The following is a 25,949-nucleotide window of genomic DNA, read 5'->3' on the forward strand; positions in this document are numbered from 1 at the left end:
GTACATATATAACACACAAATAATAGTAGTTGTAAAATATTTTTTTGGGTTATATTATGTAAACTGTTTATTTTTATTGTAAATTGATTTTATGTAAACTTGTAAACGGATTTTAATATTACGGAAATAAGCACGCAGTGTCTATTATATAAATACTTTAATAAGATTTTACAGAGCCTCAGAGAGAGAGAGAGAGTGTGTTCGTATTTTTTAGATTGTAATTATGTAAATACTGTAACAGTCACTAGTGGACCAAATATCCAATCGCTTCGATAAATGCGTTTATCGCACTGCATAATTATGGAATGCCCTTTCAGCTGCCGTTTTTTCTACCACCTACCATGTTGGTATCATTAAGTCAAGAGTGAATAAGCATCGTCATCAACCCATATTCGGCTCACTGCTGAGCTCGAGTCTCCTCTCAGAATGAGAGGGGTTAGCCCAATAGTCCACCACGCTGGCCCAATGCGGATTGGCAGACTTCACACACGCAGAGAATTAATATAATTCTCTAGTATGCCGGTTTCCTCACGATGTTTTCCTTCACCGATTGAGACACGTGATATTTAATTTCTTAAAATGCACGCAACTGAAAAGTTGGAGGTGCATGCCCCGGACCGGATCCGAACCCACACCCTCCGGAATCGGAGGCAGAGGTCATATCCACTGGGCTGTCACGGCTCTCGAATAAGCATCATGTAAGCGCATTTCACCAGAAGCTGCATCATTGCTTATCGTCAGAAGTGATTGCAGTCAAGAGCTAGTATATATCATTCAAAAAAGAAAAAAACGTTTTTACGGTTTATTGTACTTATTACCTGGAGTCCATTCTAACTGATAGAAATGAAAATCCCTGTTGTATCCGGATTCGTTAATACGGCTAAATTGGTTTTGAATTAAGGCACTCTGCTGAGATATTCCATAGCTCAAGCCGGCGTTGGCTGACTGAATGCCAATGTTTTTGCCATTATGCAGCAATATCCGATTCCCTCTTGAGTGCATAATGGAAATATGTCCCGAAGACGGCCATGGTCCGTACTGGACGCTAGAGGCCGGCAAAAGCCACAAGGCTGTGGAAAATATCGAAAGTGAATTCATTTATCTGGAAGAACTTTTATGTCAACAAGATAATTTTGATTATTTATTTATTATTCAACAAACAACACATTGAAATTAAGCCTAACCATAGTGCAACACAAACCACAGTTAGTTTTACTGTGCACTGGTTATTATTGCATAATACAATATTTAGGAACAAACAGAACATTATTAACAAACAGAAGAGGATAAATAAACAGATTAACAAACAGAAGAGGATAAATACCAAGAATAATCATTATAGGGTAGTTAAATAAAAGTGTGAGTGAACCGGTGCTGCGACGCTACACAGGCTGTCCCAAAAAATAATTCTTTAGTTTCCGCTTATGTACGTTCGTATTGGTATCTTTTAGAAGATTCTTTATTAGGTTCCTTTTAGCAGTGGACAGCCTGAGCCGATATGATAATGATGATGACATTAAGCATTACCTGGGGTCAGCCAATCGCCCGCAGGTAGCTTGGCGCGCATCTCGACACGGCCATAGCGGAAGCTGAAGGACTTGGTTGTCCGAATAGCTGCGGTAACGACTGGGTTCGTTTTGCACCTATAACAAGAATGTTTATTATTTACAGGTATGCGCGGCGGATTTACAAGATGGTGGTCCTAGGTTCGAACCCCAGCTAGGCCGATTAATGTTTTCTTAATCGGTCCAGGTCTGGTTGGTGGGAGGCTTTGGCCGTGGCTAGTTACCACTCTACCGACAAAGACGTTCCGCCAAGCGATCGATTCCTCCTCCTATCAAGTTAGTCCGCTTCCATCTTACATTGCATCGTCACTTACCATCAGATGAGATTGTAATCAAGGGCTAACTTGTAAAGAATAAAAAAATAGACAGCAGGCCGGAAAATTCGGTTTAGAAATGAAAATGAATCGAAAAAGCAGAATTTTGGATATGACGTGGAGGAGCCTAAAACAGTCTACCGGGTTGTAAAAATGGAGTCTGTTGTAAAAATGGAGGTTCCTCAAGGATCTATACTAGGACGATTTCTTTTTCTCATTTATATTATTGACCTTCCTTATGTTGACAATGATAATCATGTTAGATAGTTTTGCTTGCAGATCATATATCACTTAAGTTTAAAATTAATAGAGTAGAAATAAATTATGACGATGTAAACAACTCTCTGAAGAAAGTGGTATATTGGTTTGAAGCTAATAACTTAGTACTTAATAAGAATAGAACAAAATGCACAAAATTTACATTGCCTAACGTCTTGCAAGTAACAGCCAATGTTAAGCTTAATAATGAGGAATTAGATCTAGTTGTCACGCGTTTATTGTAAGTATAAAAGGACTAAACTATGCATCGTTATTACGCTTTTATCGCGTATACTTTTTAGTTATTCGAAAAATATACTGCATTACTTACCATAAGTAAATTTTGGTAAAAATATAGATTTAGGTTAGGTTAAGTTAAAACGTAAATAACTCTGGTAAAGGTGCCCTCAGTGATTAGGTTAAAAGTTTAAAACCTGTTATTTCACTGAACCAATTCAGCAATTTGTTCAATTCACTAGATTTGTTTAGGGAAAAGATCAAATCGTGTTGTTGTTTTAACATTCTCCGTGATTTGATGAAATCCCTTAGTGAAATGAAAAACCAAATCCGTGTTTTTATCAAGTCCCTGCGACATAAACCTACTTTGCAAACATTTGCTATACGTTTGCATTCTAAATCAAAAAACGTCAGAATACGTTGGTTCTAGGTTCTAGCCTTGTATATTTTCTTAAAATATTCACTGAATTAGCGTCAGAAATTATACGTGACCAGTACGTAGAAATCGTGTATATTTTCCAGAACTTTATTTTGTTTTACGTTTTGAAACTATACAGTGCTAGAACACTATGAGTGCGTACTGGCATTGTATACTTTCAATGTATGCGGTTGATACCACTGTTTTAGTTAGTTAGTAAGTTAGTTTAGTTAGTTAGTTGCTAAGCTGCAATGGGGCCCACATGTAAATAATCTATCGAACACACTTAGTTCAGCTGCATATGCGGTTAAAACAATTCGTCATAATATGGCTGACATAAACACTGCTAGACTTATGTACTTTAGCTACTTTCACAGCATTATGTCATATGGTATTTTACTATTGAATAATGCTGGTAATATTGAGTGTACTCGTTCTGCAGAAGAGAGCTGTTCGGGTGATACATCAAATCGGACCTAGATAGTCGATATGGGAGAAAGGAAAAAAATTAAAATTATGATACATATAGATAAGTATGTACATTGTCAGTACATATTTGAGAATTTCGTGTTTGGTCATAAAAACGTAATGATATTAATGTCAGAAATAAAAATAAAATGGTTGCACACCATACTAGGTTACAAAAAAATCTGTTTTTATGTTACTCTTAAACTGCCCCATGAAGCCACTGGCAGATCTCTCAAAAAGTTCAGAGTTTTTATTAAAACAGAATTTTCAAAATCCGTCGAGAAATGACGGAATTATCGCTGGACATACATAAAAAAACAGCCGAACGTAGAGCCTCCTCCTTTTTGGAAGTCGGTTAATGAGAACAAAGTCGTAAAATAAAATCTTGAAAAATATTTCTTTACAGGGGAGGTACCCCCCCTGCATGTAAAGTGGGGATGTGGGATATCGTTGGATAGGTCTTTAAAAGTTGTATGAGGTCTTCTATAAACATATTTTTTTGGTTTCGGGATCCGTTTGTAAAATACTAAGCTTTTAAGAGCTATTTTTTGTTAGAGTCAAGTGTCCCCACCCTCTGACGGCTTAATTATAAAGCGCGCATAGTTATTATATTTAAAACTGTAAGCAAGTATTTTTGTGTTAATAAATAAATAAATACTCCTGAGCGGACTAGAAGTATTAAGTTACTTACCTATTTACTACTTTACCTAAACCTATCAGCTGTACTTTACCTATCAGCTGGTGGTTCATCACTTACGTTGCGCATTGATCTGACGAAATCGAAGGCCGTAGGAATAGGACTCCATCTTCGGTGAATGAGTTTCTGCGACTGTTTACCAAGGTATAAAATCCCTCTTTCTGTATATGGAAAAAATTATATTAGTCCATTGATAATGCATTTTCCATTGGTGAAAGAATTTTTTTTAAATCGGCCCAGTAGTTTCGGAGCCTTTAGATTCCAATAAACAAACAATGAAAAATACTACCGACTTCAAGATCCTAAAACTAAAAAGTTACAAATAACATCAGAACATTATTATGTTCTACCTGCTGATCAGTTTGAAGACGATGCAATGCCTGTGATGTATTAATTAATCCAAGCCATTATGTATTATATGAATATCATTAATAAGATTTTCAGACAGTGTTTTTTCATGTGGTTCTTTCAGAGACGGCTTGTTAAATTAAATTTGACAGCTAGTATTATAGAGACGCACGCAGAACGTCTGTCAAATTCGATAGATCACTGTGTGTGTGGTGTGTGTAGTAGGAGTTTTCAATATTTTCATACTGTTACTATCGCGTTGACGTAAACGCAAATTTATATTAATATATTTAAATTATGATAAATAATAAATAATATTGAATTTGGTGCGTTTTTTTATGTCAACTGTATAAGACAATAATCGAAATTATATATATGCGATACGCTATGAAGACCGTTTTGACAACTTATAGTTTTGAATTTCAGAATCTTAAATTGAAAAAAAAAGGTCAGTTGCAAATAGTAGCGGAAGAAGAGTAGTAATTTATCTACACTAATATTATAAAAAGGTAAAGAGGTTTGTGATGTTGTAGGGAGTAATCTCTGGATCTATTGATATAATTTTGAAAATACTTTTACCAAAAGAAAGCCACGTTATTTGTGAGTGTCACAGGTTATTTCACCCCTGTATTCCTACTAAACTAGAAATTCGTGGAAGAAACTGCAGAGCGTTGGTTAATTCATTTCAATTTACCTATATAAATTGAAATATTGATTATATTATCTTGAATGTTTAAAACATTTTCTCTGCATATTTAGCAATATACCAATGGATATGACCTCTGCCTCTGATTCCGGAGAACATAGGTTCGAATCCGGTTCGGGGCATGCACCTCCAACTTTCTGTTATTGTGCATTTTAAGAAATTAAATATCATGTGGCTCAAATGGTGAAGGAAAAACATTGTGAAGAAGCCTGCATACCTGAGTATTTTCTTAATTCTCTACGTGTGTGAAGTCTATCGGCCTAACCCCTCTTGTTCTGAGAGGAAACACGTGCTCCGCAGTGAGCAGAATATGAGTTTATGACTATTTAGACATATCAACGATATCCAAAAATGACGTAAAATTATAGATTCCATAAATTATATTTTTATGACTTTATTTACTGTCTATTAATTTACCGGAATTTAAACAGTTGTGCAATAGTCCCACTAGATGGCGCTGTTTCAGTTCCTTAGAAAGTCGCGTTTTCGTTAACGCGATAGTAACAGTATCAAACTGCCACTAGGCCCTCTGCTGACAACAGCGACAAGGTCAGTGTTTTCACGAACGATTTGAGGCTACTTTTGTTTACGAAAAATAACTTTTTTAACATGAAAACATGAGATTTGGTTTACATATTAAATCTAAGTTAATATCAAATTTCTGAGTGGAACGACGAGCGCGTCGGGATGTGAAAGTGCCTGCAACTCGCAATCCTTTCAAAATTAAAAAAAAAATCAACCGAATTCAAAAACAAAAGAAGTTCTTGGTTCTTAAAAATGAATTTATTAATATAAAAATTACAATTAATTAAACTAACGACGTCTTCGAGCGTAAGTGAAGAAGTGTGGTAATTTTCCATGTCACTATGCACCCGTGCGATTTGCCGAATCAGCGGTCTAGTTACGTACACGTGTTGAATAAGGCCGCGAGTCCAATACGGGCGGAGCGACGAGCGGAGCGGCATGTTACACGTACTAACTAAAGTAAAAAGCGAAAAATAACATCATATTACGTTATACCTGCTGATCACTTTGAAAGCGGTACTACAGCGGTTTTGGTGTTAATTTAAGTAGTTTCTGAAAGACCTACATGAAAGAACTGTCTGATAAACCTTAATCTTTATGATATTCTTACATCATCATATCAGCCGATGGACGTCCAATGCAGGACATAAGCCTTTTGTAAGGACTTCCAAACATCACGATACTGAGCCGCCTGCATCAAGCGAATCCCTGCGACTCGCTTGATGTCGTCAGTCCACCTGGTGGAGGGTCGACCAACACTGCGCTTTGTAGTGCGGGTTCGCCATTTCAGCACCTTCGGACCTCTACGTCCATCGGCTCTTCGAACTATGTGCCACTATGCGACTCGTTGAACTATATCGGTGACTTTGGTTCTTCTGCGGATCTCCTCATTTCTAATTCGATCACGCAGAGATACACCGAGCATATCTCGTTCTGTCACCTGCTTTGTGACTCTAAGCCTTCTTATGAGGCCCATAGTAAGCGATCAAGTCTGGGAACCATAGGTCATCACTGACAACACGCACTGTTCTTACATGGCTTGAATTAATACATCGCCGGGTTAACACCGGATGTTACCAGATGTTATTTTTCGCTTATTAGTTTAGTTGGCACTTTTTATGTTTTTGAAGTCGATTGAATTTTTTTATTAAAATTTCTTATTTTTCCATATTTAGTGTAATCATACTAGGTATAGATCTAGGCAAAAAAACTTTGCCCAACGTAGGGAGTCGTGGTATAAACATGGATGGAATAACCTTGTATGACAAAGATTAAAACGAATTATTAAGTAGGCTACACTATGAAAAAGCACTGCTAGATGACGTGATTATATATTATATGCAACTTGAATTCCATCTCAAAGCCAAAGCAAAGGAAGCTACTCTAAGCCGCCGAGGAGTTCTATTAACTGTCCTTCGTCTTCATCATCAGTCTTCTAATGACAGCAGAACTTCATTTGACGGCCTCCGTGGCCGTGGATGCGCGGATCCTCAGTGGTATGCACGGTGGATTTACAAAACGGAGGTCCTGGGTTCGATCTCCGGCTGGGCAGATTGAGATTTTCTTAATTAGTCCAAGTCTAGCTGGAGGCTTAGTTACCACCCTACCGGCAAAGACGTACCGCCAAGCGATTTAGCGTTCCGGTATGATGTCGTGTAGAAAACGAAAGGATTGTGGATTTTCATCCTCCTCCTAACAAGTTAGCCCGTTTCCATCTTAGACTGCATCATCACTTACCATCAGGTGAGATTGTAGTCAAGGGCTAACTTGTAAAGAATAAAAAAAAGACCCCTAATGACAATCACAAACCATTTCTGTGGAAAATTCTCATCGACACAAATTAATAAAACCCAAAGACAAGGCAACTATTGTAAACCGTTAAAGAGTTCCCTCGTGTGTGTTTCGGCTCCATCATCAGATCGACTCCAGACCTTCAGTGAATTGTAGTGCTTTAAGGTGCCTAATGTTAAAAATATGGAACTCTATAGTTGCTCTTACAATTTTTGAAAGTTCTTTTCGATTTCACCAGGATCCCATCATCAGATCCTGACATGATGACAACGGGACTACCGAAAGTGTACTTTTTCAACATTCAAATCAGGCGTCTTCGAGTAATCGAGTAACATACACACACAAAAAAAAAACTTAGACTCTGAAGTCTGGATTTAATTCAAAATCCATAAGTTAAGGTGTTAGCTGCTGTTAACTTGACATTGTACTTACATTAGGATCGAATATGTGTTCCCATGTCTGCAAATTGAATTCGTCAAATTCTTCAGCAAATATTAATGATCCCGAACAGAATGTACAGCTTGGAGCGTAAGTTCCACTCACTGTTGTCTCACTAGGGTAACACTCATCATCGTAAATTATATTTTTGTTTTGATCACATCCCACGTACGTCAGAAGTATTGCTCCAATCAATATTGGCCACATTACTGTGAAATTAAATATCGATTGTTAATAGGTTAACTATATCTATTTATTATTGCTGAAGATATTGTTAAAGACTGAGAGCCTGCATAGCCAGATATACCACATTATACAGAATGTTCCGTAAATATTACACTTCACATGGTCACAGTAAATAATACATACTCTTCAGGTTGATAGCTGACACCAAGGCCTACTAAAATAACGCAATATTATGTTAGCCGAAAATTTACGGTTTTTAGGTTATATTGATTTTTGTACGAAATATAAAAAATAAGTACAATTTAGTCATACCACATGCTGAAGAATTACATAAGCGTTGATTTTAAACTTAGTAATTATTTTTGAATTGTTTAAAGTAATAAAAATTTTGAATTTTTCTACTGCAAAGACAGTTTTTTCCAAAATAACGGGTCCAATTATTTGTTTTATGTTTAACGTAAATTGAGTATTTTGTTTTATGTTTAAAAAAACATTATAACATTATTTTCAAAAACTTCATCGCTGTTGTTATTTTCGTTCGTAAAGTTGATTATGTAAAAATCGGTACTCACCCATTAAAATTTGTTTTTATCACTTGTTTAACAAAAGAATTTACATTAAATCATAAGATAAACAGTTAAAATGTCAAAAACAATACGGAAAGTGCAATAAAAAATAGGTAGGTTGAAAATTTTAAGGGTGCCGTAGTCAACTAGAAACCCTTTTCTTTTCCCGCCCGTCTGTCTGTCCGCGATTTAGCTCAGAAACTATTAGTACCTACTAGCAAGTTGTAATTTAGCATGCGTAGAAAAATAAGATACTTAAGCCATTATAGTTGTAGAATAAAATTTTATTTTTAAAGGGTACCTATCTCCCCGATATTTAGATAAAGTGGGAATTATTCTTTTTTTGAATTGAATTGAATTGTTTTTTTTACTCTTCTAACCGATAGTGTAGTGTGTAAATACCATTTTTCGATTTAGAGATTTGTTTTTTAAATAATAACATCTAAATTTAAAATTTTTGTTGAATGGTAAATGCTAAATGGTAGTTTAGTTTGTTTATGGATACGTGAAAACTGCACAGAAGTATAATGAAATTAAGATACAAACTATCATAAAGCTTTTATGCCTGTTCTCCGCAAGGAATAACATTTATGCTCCAGTGCAGTATGAGGTAGAAAATCCTCATACTTTTTTTTATGAAAATAAGATCTGCCTTTTAAGAGACAAATTTAAATATTTATTTGATTTTGTCGTACAGCAAGAACTTTCTGAGATATTTCTCCCGCACCAGGGGAAATCCACTATATTTTACTCCCGCACTAGCTGCTATTTCATAATAATTTAATCTACTGAATAATTTTTTCGATATAATAAAAAGGGCTCTTGCCAACATAAATATTCCTGCGCTAATCGAGCCGTCAGGAATCAGTCGGGATGATGGCAAGAGACCTCTGATGGATTGACGCTGGTTCCCTGGGAAATGGGGCGGGCCCTAATGTGGGACGCTACATGTGTCGACACATTAGCACCGTGTCATATCAGGGAAACAGAATCAAGACCGGGACCCTTGGGCCATGGAGTCGCAGCAAAAAATTTTATCGAATAATTTCACCGCGGCTAGTTGCCTCGACTGATGACAGAAGAGCTGGCTCATTTTTTGCGCAAAGGATCAGCCTGGCTGTCCAGCGAGGAAATGCATGTATTCTTGCCACCATTCCACGTGGGCATGATTTTTATAGTTATTAGGATAAGTTAGCTTAAGTTCCATATTGTATTCTTTCTCAATTAAAAAAGAAAAATCTACTGATTAAATTACCATTCACATTTTAACAATACTTTTCAATAATATGTTATTCTTATTTAACAATTATTCACAAGAAGGAAGATCCAAAAATTAGATAAAAATCCAAAGTTATGGTCAATCGACCTAGTCTTGCAAACGCGATAGGTTTATGTTTTACACTATAAAAAAAGTCTCTTGAATTTTTTTTTATAAAAATCAACTTACTTACCTACTTATAATTATTTTAGCTTCGTTCGTTTTCGATTCGTTTAGTTAGTGTCTAACCAAAATTAATTAAACAACAGTTCACCAGTTTGAGACTGCAAAGTTCACATGTATACTCCTGATAACATTGAGATATTTGCGTGGCCGCATTTTATATCTTTTTCTCCCACTTTATTCCAATCACGATCAACTGCAACTACACACATCGTAAAAAGTACGAAACAAAAACCTACGCCGATGATAATAAGCCTCATGATAATAATAATAAGATGTTTTTTGACGGCCTTCGTAGCGCAGTGGTATGCTCGGTGGTTTTACAAAACAGAGGTCCTGGGTTCGATCCCCGGCTGGGCAGATTGAGATTTTCTTAATTAGTCTAGGTCTGGCTGGTGGGAGGCTTCGGCTGAGGTTAGTTACCATCCTACCGGCAAAGACGTACCGCCAAGCGATTTAGCGTTCCGGTACGTTGCCGTGTAGACACCAAAGGGGTGTGGATTTTCATTCTCCTCCTAACAAGCCTGCTTCCATCTTAGACTGCATCATCAGTTACCATCAGGTGAGATTGTAGTCAAGAGCTAACTTGTAAAGAATAAAAAAAACCTATCTATAGAGCCGTGATAGCCCAGTGGATATGACCTCTGCCTCCGATTTCGGAGGGCGTGGGTTCGAATCCGGTCCGGGGTTACCGTTGCGTGCATTTTAAGAAATAAGATATCACGTGTTTCAAACGGTGAAGGAAAACATCATGAGGAAACCTGCTTGCCAGGAATTTTTTTCAATTCTCTGCGTGTGTGAAGTCTGCCAATCATTGACATTGCATTGGCATTGGGCCAGCGTGGTGGACTATTGGCCTAAACTTAACATTCTGAGAGGAGACTCGACCTCAACAGTGAGCCGTATATGGGTTGATAACGAACGAATCTACCTATCTGCGGATCTATACACAAAAATAAATGATAATACGTATAGGTACCTTTTTAATTTGAAACAAACAGGCTGTGATAACCTTTAATTATTTAAACATTTACAATTTGAACCTCGGTGTTGATAAGAATACATCGAGTAGACTACCTATAACACTTTTGAACGTTGATTTTCCTTAATATTAAGGAAAATCCTTAATATTTAACCGTGGCGCAGTATGCGCAGTGGACTTACAAGACGGAGGTCCTGGGTAAGATCCCCGTCTGGACCGATTGAGGTTTTCTTGATTCAGCGTAGGACTTAGCCAGCAGCGTTATAATTGGTTTAGTATATGGGATCTCCTTTTTTCCCGTGTTAAGCGGGCTCCCAAAAATTGTAAGCATCCTACTTAAGTTAAGTCACTATTATATCTATTTTAAGCAAGCATTTTTATTTGTGAGAAATTTATAGCCTTCATTGAGCCCCATAGCTAATTAAGATACAGGGCCCCGCCAAGGCACGCTACGCCTCTGGTTCTTTAGCAAGGTTCCAGAAATCATCACCATTGGAAATTGTAGCAAGCCGATGACTTTAAAGTACAGACTTACAGCTTATTAATGAGGTGGGAAGTGCAAGCTTAAGGCATATTTTACACCATAACACAGATAAATTTATCGAATAAAGAAATTTAGAAAAATTGTAAAACCTGGTCACAAAATCATTACCATTATAATATAAAAATATCCGTACCAATCAATATCAATCAGATCAGAATCAGAGATCAACAGGGAAATAAAGTTTATCATCATCGTACCTCATTGTAAACACCCCTAAATTATATCGATTAACGAAGTAAATAACGATATAAGATAACGAAGTAAAGCGAACGATAGACATCAAAACTCGAAAAATGGCAGGTCAAATTCCCATTTTCTAATTTCGGCGGCACGCTGTAAGTGGATTTAAGGAGTAGAGGGCTATCCGGTAGACAGACGTTTTTAATTACTGGACACAGTGGAAATTGCCACCATGTCATTTGTGAAAAAAGATTTGGCAGTTATCTAGAGATCAGAGAGTGGAAATTGAAAGCGTGCCTATAATTTTAATAATCCTATGAGCCGGTGTTCTCTTAATCAATATATGTAGAAGTTATAGTAAACATCATTATTTTCAACTGGAGAACGTCCAATTTGACATTTTTTATAATCAATGACTTGCATTTGATAATGGAGTCAAAGAATACATAAAGCAAGCATATGCTGGAAGATCTCAGAAACTTTAATGATTTTTTTTAAAGTCATGTTTTTTATGTTTAAAAAATCAGAAATGTTTTGGTGCGGGGACGAAATAATTTATATTGTTAAAAAATATCTATTTATATAATAAATTACATATTTAAGAATATTACCGACTTCAAAAATACAAACTTATGCAGAAAACTAATAAACGAAATAATTATAATATTTTCTATCCACTGATCACTTTGAAGGCGGTGCCAATGGTCCAATTAATGGGCCGACAATAAGTCATCTACCGCTAGGATTCGTATGGTTTTTTCATATTTATATGAGACTATCTTCAGAATGCACCCTTTATAATAAAAAAAATAATGATTAAAATCGGACTACTCAATAAAAAGTTATGCTTGGTTTTACACTAAAATTAATTGGTAAAAAATAATTTTCGTAATGTCTATCCATTAATTGTACCATTACCAGCGACTTCCAGGTAATCAGTAGATAGAATAATGTTTTCTTCTGCTTATTAGTTTCCTGCATAAGTTTGTGTTTTTAAAGTCGGTAGTGTATTGTTTTTAATTATTTATTATATAAATAAATTATATTGTTTAAATAATATAAATTATTCCGTCCCCACTCAAATAATATCAAAAAACAAACTGAAGAAAAAGAAAATCATCAAAATCGGAACTGTTTCTGAGGAGGTCATATTTAGCAAAAATCAGATATTCAAAATGTTAATTCCAACAGCTACGGCATTGGAAAAACTGATTCAAAGTAGAAAAATCTGAAAATCAAAAAAAAAAAACTTGGTCACTCTATTGTGATGTGTGGCATAATTTCGAAATAAACGCATTTTTCTTTCATTCTTTCTTTTTTTCTATGGATTTTTGGAAAACTATTCAAATTAGTTTTAGATAATTAGGTGGTGTATCTACCATTTGCGTTTTATCTATTAATTACGGGACGATTTATCACGAAATCTCAAAATCGCTTAAACACGTACAAAGCTGAAATTTGGCAGGGAGGTATTTAATAGTTAAAAGTGCTTAAAGTTACCAAAACACAGACTAGCTTTTTAAAATTTTTGTATCTGTCTTTGGTTTTTTACAAGTTTGTCCGAACTAGTCTTTAGAACGACTGAACCGATTTTGACAAGGCTTTCATTGGAAGATAGATGAGGTTAGTAGTAGTTAGAGGTCAAATAATTTTGTTACACACTTTTTCGTGGAGTCTTGGGCATCCGACTTCTTGAGTCTGTTGTCTTGGTCGGTTTGTTAAACTAAGTTGGTAATTAATTGATTATGAAACACGGCTAAAACGCGCGTGATGCCCGACTAGTTTCGAACCCATACGGGGCCCTTAGTCATGAGCTGGTTCTGGCACGATCCGGAGTTTTAGATGGGTTTTATAATCAACTAGCTGACGCCTCGCGGTTTCACCCGCGTGGTTTCCGTCACCGTAAAAGTACGGGGATAATATACAGCGTGGCGCAGTGGGTAGTGACCCTGCTTTCTGCGTCCACGGCCGTGGGTTCGATTCCCACAACTGGAAAATATTTGTGTGATGAGCATGGGTGTTTTCCAGTGTCTGTGTGTATTTATACATTATATAAGTATTTATATGTAGTATTTAATTGTATATTAATATTGTAATATCAACTATCTTAGCACTCATAACACAAGCTACTCTCTATGCTTACTTTGAGGCTAGATAGTGATGTGTATTTTTTAAGTATATTTATTTATTTATATTTTAAAAAAAATGGGCTATCTAACACTGAAAGAATTTTTAGTCGTTTCTGAAATTAGTGCAACAAACAAACTCATCAGCTTCATTATATTAGTAATTTTTTTCTTTCATTTATTTATTACTTAAATAAAATTTTTAACAATATAAGTATAAAAACAAAACATTATTAAAAATTTATAAAAAAAAAAATTATAATAAATATTAGTATATTATTAATATGAATAACACTCACGATAGTTTGAATTCTAAAATAGGTTGGTAATGTAAAAAAAATACTATTTGTTTTTAAAAATTGATAAAAAAAAAAGCTAAACTTACCTATATCCAAGCCCTCAGAATTAAAAATCTTTCCGCGGCGTCGGCCTGGCTTTCATCCAACACTCACTAATGGAAATTCTGTCTGTAACCGTCCACTTTAGGGTGCTCCAATGAAAAAATATGAACCGATTTCCTGAAATTATCTCCTTAATAAGCATCTCTCATCATCATCTCAATATATATGTTATGGTCAAGCTGATAGGAATGAAAACCGTGCGTGCCGGACCACGCAGAGTGTAGGGTTCCGTAAATTAAATTAGCAAACCCTTTTATTGTAATAATAGATAGCGATACACACTATCACGATCACACAATAGGGAATAGACGAGGAAAATATATAACAGTATAGTCTATGTAAGACAAAATATTAATTTGTACAAACGAAAAGGAGATTTAAACCCACGTCTTACTAGACACGGGCATAAGTTAGTCATTTCTGCATATCGTCTCCAAAGAGTAAAAAAATCTTTTGTAGGTTTGGGTGTACTCTTCTATAATAAGATCCCCAAGACTGTGATGGACCTGCCAATGCATAGCTTTAAGCAATGTGTTAAAAAACATTTACTTAGTCGAGGGTACTACAACATTGATGAGTTCCTTAATGATAAAGATGCTTGGTGGCCGTTGGATCAGCTTCCACCTTCACACAGGAAGTAAAATTATAAGAAATGTAAATAGTAGTTGTTATCAATTGTAAATTATAATACTGTATGACTTTTTCAAAAGAGCAACTGTTGAGTTTCTTGCCGGTATCTTCTCAGCAGAACCTGCCTTCCGAACCGGTGGTAGAATCTTTACAAATAGTCAACTGACGTATCAAAAGTGTTTGTAAACTGAGCCTACTTGAAATAAATGATTTTTGATTTGATTTGATTTGAAAAATTCGTAAAGAAGTAAGCCCAAAAGTTTTATTTTTCTTTTTACCATTTTATAAACGTGATTAACTATACATACTTATGCCATACTTCAGCTTTCTAGTTTTAATAAACTCTGAGTTAACTTCTTATGAAATTTATCTATTTAATGAACAACGGAACTAATACGCAATTTTCGAATTACTATTCGAAAATTCGAATTACTAATCGAACCCACACTCTCCGGAATCGGAGGCAGAGGTCATATCCACTGGGCTATCAAGCTTTCAAACAGCTTTCTAGAAGTAAATAGTGCGCTAAAGCGCGGACGGATGAACGAACAGACAGATGAACATGGTGAAACTATAAGGATTCCCTGTGGACTACGGAACCCTAAAAAATATGCGGGAAAATTTAAAAAAATGCAACTTTTTTAAATTACAGTTGTATGTGATGCTTTAATCAGGAAGTTTTTGAGTTCAATTTGTAATAATTGATGGAAGGCCAGGTTCGAAAATACTCGTAGTCCGAAGAGCCAATAAACGTTGGGGTCCCAAGGTACTGGAATAGCGACCCGCACCGAAAAGCGCAGTGTTGGTCGACCCCCAACTAAGTGGACTGAGGATCAAGCGGGTTGCAAGCGCTGGATGCTAGCGACTCGAGACCGTTTAGTTTGGATTTCCATGGAAGAGGCTTATGTCCAGCGGTGGACGTCATATCTATAACATTGAATCCTACATTATTTTTAATTGAGAACTATGCAAGATGATGTAATCGGGTAAACAACCTATTGACGTAACCTTTACTACTCCTGAAATCTTGTAAATACATTTGCCTCTTGCGTTTCCAAGGCGCATTATAAGCTCAAAGATCAAAAGGGAAATTCTCCATTATGTTTGCTTTGAATATGGCATTAAAGTCTTAGCATAAAAGGAGCCCATGATAGTTGCTCGTTAAATTTTCAATATCCAGTGAAGGTATAAAAGTTTACTGACGTTGTTTTTCTATATTTTTTATTATAAACACCCCACAATTGTTCTTTCAATCAATCGATAGAAGTCTCTGATAACGGGTAAAGCCAAGAACTTGGTTTGACGACTTCTCTGTCATATGCAGTCTAAGGCTGCCAGTCCACCGAAGCGGAGCGAGGCAGCGGAGCCGAGAAACGGAGAAATATTAACCAATTGATTTGCACAAAATCTGCGCTTCTCTTAAGTGGACAGAGACTTGCGAGCTAGTTTAAAGATTCATATAAAACCGGTAAGCGGAGCGGGGAATAACGTCTGCAACTCCGTTCCACATTACTTTCTCATTTCGCCCAGCAGCCTTGCTCCTCTCCGGTTGACAGACACAGTACATAACTCTGCACCGCATTAGTCTGTGGTGATGGACAGGTAGCTTAAGATAGTACTGGTGGCTTAGGTGCTTGGAAGAAATGGCGAGTTTATTTTACCCATAACTCGGTTAGCTGACGGTTTATACGCGGCTGTATATATTATATAAACTGATGATACGGTACTAATTCAGATATACCTTAGAAAAACACAAAAGATTCACGAACATGGCGATAAACATACTTAATGTTTCACCGAAACTCGACGAAAATGTTGCGGCCTAATAGCTATTTAATTTTATTTAGATAAATAAGGCAGTTAAGGCAATATTTATCTACTTCTTTACAGAGTAGGTATGCATCTTCACAAACGTTAAAGTAATTACCTGCCCTGTATGCTAATATAAAGCAATGAGTGTATGCAAATATCGGGTAACAGGAATATACTTTCAAAGAGAAGATTTATTTGCATAGCCACTTTCTTTTAAGTTAAATTCGTTATGTTTTTATAAGGAACAGCAGACGCTCCGTGGTTTCAGCCGCGTAGCTCCGTTTTCCGTGGAAATACGGGTATAACATATTTCCTAGGATACTCACAGATAACATGGCTTTCAATTGGTGAAAGAATTTCCAAAATTGGTTTAGTAGATTTACTAACGTGGATTGTGATTGGTAAAAGAAATTTCAAAATCGGTAGCTACTCTAAACCAAGGAATTCCATTTACTGTCCTCCGTCTGGTGATTAGACCTCTAATAATAGCCATGACCCATCTAGGTCGACAAATTATTTAAGCCCAATCACAGAGAGCTGCTGTAAACCGTTGAGGAGTACCGTTAGCTGCCCTTCGTTTTCATCGTCAGACCCCTAGACACTCACAACTCACATAGGTGAAAAGTTCTCGTCGACACAAATTAATTAAGCCCAAACTCAAGGTAACTGTTGTAAACCGTTGATGAGTTCCTTCGTCTGAGTTTCGGCTCCATAATCAGATCGACTCCAGACCTTTATATCATTGTAGTGATTTAAAGTGCTTAATTAAAAAAGTAAAAACACTATATTTGCCCTTACGATTTTGAGAGATGACAATGAGAATTCAGGAATATACTCTTTCAAACAAAAAAATAGTTATTCTAATCGGTCCAGACACAAAAATAAGTCCATTTTTGGAAGTCTAAAATACACAAAATTATGAAAAAAGTACTATAGGTATTCACAGTCTTGAACTTATCAGTTATCATTATAATTATATTAAACGTAACAGAACTACACGATCAGAAATTCGTCGAATTTATATTATAGCAATGAATAAAATAACACTAACTCTCGTTTGGCCCAATTTTTCGTTCAATCTGATTTACGCATACCCTTCGCTACGGTTGGTTACGAAAGTGTGTGACAAGAATTTGTGATGAACTGGTGATAAAAATCTAAATCATCATCATCATTAGTAGCCGATTGACGTCCACTGCAGGACATATTATGCCTCTTGTATGGACTTCGAAACACCACGGTGTCGACCACCGACAGTATCCAGCGGCTCCATGTCCTACTTGATGTCGACGATCCACTTAGTGAAGAACCTAGACCCTTAATAGTTATAAGCTAGTATGTTATTCTATCACTCGTGTACTAGTAATCTAAGCTTAGTAATTTTAAGCTATTAGTAATTCCCAAGTAGAAAATAGTGGAGTTTTAGTTAAGCTTTACTAAACAGAACCATTCATTATAAAGAGGTAACGTTTGTTATATTGTAGGAGGTAAGCAATGGATTACCCCCTACCGATTTTAAAAATTCTTTTACCACTAGAAACCCACGTTACATGTGAGTGTCATAGCCTATCTTTACCCCCGTATTACCGCGGGAACGGGAACTACGAGGGTTAAACCGTGGGGCGTCTGCTAGTACAATATAAACTACCCTACCTCCCTGCCGAAGGAGAGGACATTAGGCCCACTTTTCAGAATGATGCAGAAATTGAAAATGTACTAAAAATCTTGTAGTAATTTTTCTAGATTACTTCATTATAATCTTAGCCGAAATAATATTCGCCAACAGGGAAAATAAGTTGATTTTATTATTTTCACACTGATCGCAATGATTTATAACATCTTTGATTCGTATTTCATGGATTTTCAGTTGTCTTTGCAAACGAGGGCTGTCAATGCCAAAGTCAATGAATGAATTAGATGTCATTGTCAAATAATTTAATTACATGTGTCAAGTAAGTGTCAAATCCTTATTAAAATTGTCGCCTGACAATTAAATACAGACAATGCAATGAATTATTATATGTCAAAGGGATACGAATTATTGTCCACCTGTAAAAAGTAATTTAACTGATTAGGCAAATATTTCTTCGAAAATTGGCCTCATGAGTTCTTCTAAAATTGTCCTAATTTATGGCCAATTTTCAGCTCTGTATAATTTGGAACCGAGTTTGTATACAGCCCAGTTTCTCTTTTTATCTCTACGTCAAGCGGTTAGCTCTATTTCGTGACGAGTGACCTTTCACTTTTATATTTATGATAAGATGCAAAAATAAATAATTAAGTTAATATGTATTCACAATGATCCAACACACAATAAAACCCATATTAATTTTCTACGTGTGCCTACTTACCTATTCTATTACTATCTAATCCCTATTAGTAGGAGAGCCGAAGATGAGATTTTAGGATTTACTCGAGCGCGGCAGACGAACATAAAGGAGTATAAACCTTGCACGTTATTTTGTACCTCCACATTGTAACCGAGTACGACTCCTTATTATTGGTGATTATGTTTATAGTAATAAAAATTAAGTAGTCAAAAAAAAAAAGACTAGCTTCAGAAATACTCAAACAGCACGTCATCCTTATCTGTGTTATCCTTACGTAAAAAGGTTAATTAATTTAATAAGTTCATTAACAGCTAAAAGGTGTGCATTTTGAAAATCTAACGATTCGAGCGTTAAGTACCTACCTATTAAAGGAATAAGAGGCACCGATTTTTTTTCATCATCATCATCAACAATCCTTATTCGGCTCACAGTTGAGCAAGAACCTCCTCTCATAATGATAGGCCCTATTACACCACGCTGGCCCAATGTGGATTGGCAGACTTCACACGAGTAGAGAATTAAGAAAAATCTCAGGTATGCAGGTTTCCTCACTTTTTTTTTTCTTTGAAGGAAATAAGCCCCCAAACTATCGCTAAGATATTCTGACTTTCAGTAAGCCGAATTAATAAAAATTGTCTTAAAAGTCTTTTTTCCCCACCTCTGAAAGCGAAAAAAGTATTATGTCTAACCATTTATTCTTCCTATCTACCAAATCGAATGAGTTCCCATGAAACTTTAATAACTGCAAATTTAGAATCACGGGCTCCCCTACTATGTATATATCTAAGAAAAGAGGGCTCGTTAAATTACCTACGTGGACAATGAAAAGATCCTTCTATAGGTATCCTTATGTCTATTGTATATCGTATTTCAATTTTCCTCACGATTAGTTCAGTTTTTGCGAATCGAAATATGTTATGAATAGAATCAGCAACATCTTAAGTCTACTTTTGTTGGGTTCGAAACTGAAGGAGCGTTAGCAAAACAAAAACGTATAATATCAATGGTTTGTAGGTAAATCAGTCTAATTTGTAAAGTAAAACTGAACTAAACGTTAACTTGGTGAAAGTTAAACTTAACTTAACTTAAACTAAGTTAAAGTTAACCCGAACTATACATAAGTTAACTAAACTTAAACTACTGATATCATAGAATCCCATAAAATAAAGATCAAATGTATCTAATGAGATAAAACTACATCGGTACCTAGTAATATTTTATGTTCATTTTCCATTGGAAGATGAAATCCGAGCAATTTTTTTTTTTTTATTCTTTACAAGTTAGCCCTTGACTACAATCTCACCTGATGGTAAGTGATGATGCAGTCTAAGATGGAAGCGGGCTAACTTGTTAGGAGGAGGATGAAAATCCACACTCCTTTCGGTTTCTACACGACATCGTACCGGAACGCTAAATCGCTTGGCGGTACGTCTTTGTCGGTAGGGTGGTAACTAGCCACGGTCGAAGCCTCCCACCAGCCAAAAGCTAATACCTACTATCATTGTTACGGCTACAAAAGAAACCGATCTTAATACGTGTACCTACTATCCTTAGATATCAAAAACAGATCCATGGGCGTCGGCGGATTAAGCCCCCTTCTAATTTTTTGCAAAACGTGCGAGAATCTCTAAACAGATAGTCTTTTTTTTAATTATTTCTTCTCCTTTGGGGAATTCTTAACTTTCTGGTAAAGTATGAAATTCATTTCATTTTTATTTCCTCATGAGCCCAAGATTCAATAATGAAATTTGAAAATTAGGTTTCTCGTAAAAATCTGCGTCTCGCCTTTCTCTGGTAGAATGGAAAATCAGGACTGTAAAGTCTACTCTACAAAGACTACTCTACAAAGTATACCTATCCAGTAAAAAACCAATAGAACCAAAAATTTTAATCCCCCTCCCTCCTGGAACAATCCTGACTCCGCCTAAGCGTACATAAGTACATATTCCACAAGTCCTTACAACAGGAATACATATTTCATCTCGTTTTATCGTTAGAATGAGATTACGTCTTTCAATGCTGATAGAAAACATTTTTCTTTTTTCCAATCCTTTGCTTTGAAATGATATTGGCTTAAATCTGTTTGCAGCTTAAGTAGGGTAGGTAAGATTTCCTCTGATAGGTATTTTTCTTGAAGCAAGTTGTTTCGGATCAAGCAAGGAAACTATTATGGTCTGATAGGATATTGATATAAAAATATTATATTTGATATTACTTTTTTTTTTGGTAAAATAGTTATCACTTTCACTTCTATCTATCTATCTTTAGCGAAGTAAGAGTGAAATTTGTGGCAGTTTATTTATAAAAAAAATGCTTAGTATCATGTTAGGTACTCGTAGGTAGCCTCTACTCCATATTTTTTTGATTATCAACATACGGGTACTTTCAACACCTACTTAAGGACGATGTCCTAAAAATCAGAGGCTTAGTCGCTAAATATGGGCCACTTAAAAAGGCTCAGTCACCCGGCGGGCAATCGATCGAGCTATGCTAAAATTATTTCTGTGTGATTGAATCAAAAATGTAGAAGTCCGCAGGACAACCAACGCGCAACGAGTCGCAAAGATGAAGTGACAATGGGCGTCACGGGGCACATAGTTCAAAGAGCCGATAGCCGACGATCGTAAAGAGATATAACGACTCCAAGCCGGAAAATACAGTACTGACTTGTCGAAACGCATAACAGAGAGCCGAGTGCGACTTAAGGCTATGTCTTTGGAAGTTCTTAAATATAGCCGCAGCGTACGTCCATCGGTTGATAATCAAAACAACGATAGTCTGTCTATAAATCTTTGATTCAAAAACATTATCTAGGTACTACACGTATTATCTCGTAACAATGCCGATAGACTCAGGACCTTAAACATACACAATTTTTAATTTAAATCGTAATACATAGACGTGGAAACGCTATACAGAGAGGCGTTCGACAGGGAGACCCGATCTCACCCAAGTTGTTTTCAGCAGCCCTGGAAATGATATTCAGGAACCTGGACTGGGACAAAAATGGACTCAACATAAACGGAGAAAATCTAAACCATCTACGTTTCGCAGACGATCTAATTATATTTTCTGAATGTCCCATAAAGTTACAGCAAATGCTACAACAATTATCAATCCAGAGTGCGATAGCAGGGCTCTCAATGAACACAACTAAGACAAAAATTATGACTAATGGCCCAAAGACATATAATATAGAAGTAAACATGGAAAACATTGAATATGTAGAAGAGTACGTTTATCTTGGACAACTAATATCCATAAACGATACAATGAAAAAAGAAATTGACAGAAGAGTATCTAACACGTGGAAAAGATACTGGTCCCTTAGTGAAATAATGAAAAAAAAAAATATAGATATGCCAATTAAGGAGAAAAGGAAAATATACAACACATGCATTTTGCCATGTTTAACGTATGGCTGCCAAACATGGGCATTAACAGAAAAATTAATAAATAAAATAAATATATGTCAAAACGGAATAGAAAGAAGTGTAACTGGAGTTAGGAGAAAAGATAGAGTAAAGTTAACAAAAATTAAAAAGACTACTAAATTTAAGAATGTGGAAAAAGTATACAAAACACTAAAATGGCAGTGGACAGGACACATGATACGGGAAAAGGGCGAGAAATGGACAAAAACAATTTCAGAATGGTATCCAAGGGATGGTAAGAGGAATAAAGGAAGACAGGTGAAACGTTGGGAGGATGATTTTAAAAAGGTCGCCGGTCCTGAATGGATGAGAATGGCGAAGGACAGAGAAAAGTGGAGATCGTTAGGGGAGGCCTATGTCGAAGGACAAGCTGCTAATTAATAAGAATTACGTATATACTTTAAAATGTAAATCTTAAATACCGGCAGTAATAAAGGCTTATTTTATTTTATTTTATTTATTATACATAGACGTGTTAACAATTAAACTTCGATTCTATAGACGCAGTTTGTATAATCACGTTAGATGGTGGTCATATACGGGGGGGGTAACGTCTCGTCGTCGTCGTCGTTATCAACCCATATACGGCTCACTGCTGAGCTCGAGTCTCCTCTCAGAATGAGAGGGGTTAGGCCAATACTCCACCACGCTGGCCCAATGCGGATTGGCAGACTTCACACACGCAGAGAATTAAGAAAACTCTCTGCGTATGTGTGCAGGTTTCCTCACGATGTTTTTCCTTCACCGTTTGAAACACGTGATATTTAATTGCTTAAAATGCACACAACTGAAAAGTTGGTGGTGCATGCCCCGGACCGGGTTCGAACCCACTACCTCCAGAGGAGGAGGAGGCAGAGGTCATATCCACTGGGCTATCACGTCTCTCGAGGGGTAACGTCTAGCGAGGCCCTTTGGTAATTGGTCTGAGCCGATAGATGAGATAAAGCTCGTAGATACAATCCAGCACACGTACACAAATATTTGTATTTCATTTTGCGAGTTAACGACGTTTTTAATCCCATTTTGACAGCCCATTACCGGACGGCATTGCAACGAGCGAGCGGGGATTATACAAATGTACGGAACGGTTTTATTTTGTTAACATGGCTGTTATATGAAATAGCCCGGGATCCGTAGAACAAAGGAGGTTGGCGAAAGTGGGAGTCACACTCTGAAGTGTCGTACACTCATACCTTTGTATTAATTAAAACTATTATTTTACAAAATGTTTGTAAAAAAATATTTAGATTTTACAGAACGGGAATAGAAAGAAAAAAGAGTGTATTTTACTAACAAAAAAACAACTTGTTGCCTACGACCGAAACGCCTTATAGTATTTATGAAACAATTACGCAGTTGTATGTCAGCGATGGTGTTTTTCACATATATGTATATATGTATATGATAGGGTACCTACTAATTTTAAGGTATATAAGTTTTCTCCCTGCTTTTCGAGACTGCTTACAATTTGCTTTTTTCTTAGTTAAATCATGATAAACAACCATTAATAAATCTCCATTATGTATGCTACTTCTATCTGCTAGTCCCAAAATACATGCAATCTTGCCATTCTCCTTTATTTGTAAAGGATTACTATTATTTCGGTCCGAAATTCCTCAGTGCCTGAAGACAAAAGTCTTCGAACAGTGCGTGTTGCCAGTGATGACCTATGGTTCCGAGACTTGGTCGCTAACTATGGGCCTCATAAGAAGGCTCAGAGTCACACAGCGGGCGATGGAACGAGCTATGTTAGGAGTATCTTTGCGTGATCGAATCAGAAATGAGGAGATCCGCAGAAGAACCAAAGTCATCGACATAGCTCAACGAGTTGCGAAGCTGAAGTGGCAATGGGCGGGGCACATAGTGCGAAGAGCCGATGGACGTTGGGGTCCCAAAGTGCTGGCGACCCCGCACTAGTAAGCGCAGTGTTGGCCGACCCCCCACCAGGTGGACTGACGACATCAAGCGAGTCGCAGGGATTCGCTGGATGCAGGCGGCTCGGTATCGTGCTGTTTGGAAGTCCCTACAAAAGGCCTATGTCCTGCAGTGGACGTCCATCGGCTGATATGATGATGACTATTATGTTAATTTTCCGTGAGTAGCTTCATCTTGACGAGACGCTCAACTTTTTTATTTACGAAAATTCTTATTTCTGGTGGCTAACTGGGTTACCAGGTAATAAAAATTTACAGGTAATAAAAAACAAGACAATGTGACACGCAATTTGCAGGATATTGTAGCTGTTAAGCTGTCTATATATCCTCCTCCCAACTTCTATCAATAACGAATTATTAAAAGTTGTTACTAACCAGATGTATTTTTATTATTGCGTGGTACACTCGTTCCAACGCTCAGAAATTTTATACTCTATTATCTACGCCTGTGTTGAGCATGGGTTTTTTTCAGTGTCTGTGTGTATTACTGTATTTATACAATGTATAAGTATATTTATATAGAATAAAGGAATGTACCAGGTGAATCCCAAGTAAATGAAAAGGTCTAATGTAGAATTATCATAATAGGGATGATGACTGTTTTTTAAATTGTATATAAATTAAGAGTATGCTAATAGTAAAGCAACTTTGTCAAAGTAACAGGGTATCTGCGATCATTACTTTCGGAGCTACAGGGATTCAAAGGGTCAGACTTGCGACGCTGCCGCGGATCCCTGAAAAACGCCCCATACAAAATGGCACGAACTAATGACGTCGTAGGCACTTAGTGATAGTTAATTTGTACGGGCGTTCAAACAACAAAACTACCAATATCTTATTTATTTGTGCGTTTATGTTTATAGTTCATATATTAAAAAATGTCACATTTTCTTGTTCTTTGTAAAATATAAAAGCTTAGTTTTATATTTACTGACCAAATAAAAATATTTTTCTTTCTTTCTTTCAAATATATTTCCCAATACATGAAATTTATGTCTGCACCTCTCATAAAGCTCAGCTGAATGTCCAGTCCGGCCTCACACGCGAGTGCATCCAATAAGTGCAGGCGGCGTTTCTACATCGCTCACAAATACGATATTTTTGTTATCTTCCTACTGAGTTTCTTTCCGTTGTCCCTTCACATGAGAAGCGTTTTATATAATACTAGCGGACACCCGCGACTTCGTCCATGTGGATTTCATTTTTTTTTTTCCGGGATAAAAAGTAGTCTATGTGTTAATCCAGGCTATAATATATCTTAACACCAGTTTTCAGCTAATTCGGTTCAGTAGTCGAGGCGTGAAAGAGTAACAAACATTCATATCATCTAAATCATCAGTTTTCGCATATCTCGGGAAACCATGGATTTTTCGGGATAAAAAGTAACCTATGTGTCAATCCAGAGTAAAATCTATTTCCATTTCAAATTTCAGCCAAATCGCTTCAGTAGTAGCGGCGTTAAAGAATAACAAACATCTATACAAACTTTCGCGTTTATAATATTAGAAGGAAGTAGGATTGCGGTGTCGTTTAATTGAATTTAGTCCTTGGCTAGCAGGTGACACGGCTTCTAAGCGAGACTTAAGGCTAAGTTACACGAGGAGAGTAACAAGTTCCT

At 36.4% G+C, this 25,949-nt stretch overlaps 1 protein-coding gene across 1 annotated transcript; it reads right to left on the reverse strand.

Moving 5' to 3' along the window:
* Positions 1-709: 709 nt before the first annotated feature.
* LOC112048877 (beta-1,3-glucan-binding protein-like) lies at positions 710-7,972 on the reverse strand. The gene is made up of 4 exons (XM_052885548.1): positions 7,760-7,972; positions 4,018-4,118; positions 1,528-1,643; positions 710-1,070 (listed from the first exon to the last, which is right to left on the reverse strand). The coding sequence occupies exons 1-4, from the start codon at positions 7,970-7,972 to the stop codon at positions 796-798; spliced, it is 705 nt and encodes a 234-aa protein (XP_052741508.1). The 3' UTR covers positions 710-795.
* Between the last annotated feature and the right edge of the window lie 17,977 nt (positions 7,973-25,949).

The sequence above is a fragment of the Bicyclus anynana genome, chromosome 14 (genome assembly GCF_947172395.1).
Source record: "Bicyclus anynana chromosome 14, ilBicAnyn1.1, whole genome shotgun sequence".
NCBI classification, from domain to species: domain Eukaryota; kingdom Metazoa; phylum Arthropoda; class Insecta; order Lepidoptera; family Nymphalidae; genus Bicyclus; species Bicyclus anynana.

Coding starts and splice junctions, on each gene's coding strand:
- LOC112048877 (XM_052885548.1), bottom strand. CDS start 7,972: ATGTGGCCAATATTGATTGGAGCAATACTTCTGACGTACGTGGGATGT. Junction 4,119..7,759: donor AACACATATTCGATCCTAAT/GTAAGTACAATG, acceptor TTCCATATACAG/AAAGAGGGATTTTATACCTT. Junction 1,071..1,527: donor GGGCGATTGGCTGACCCCAG/GTAATGCTTAAT, acceptor TATTTTCCACAG/CCTTGTGGCTTTTGCCGGCC.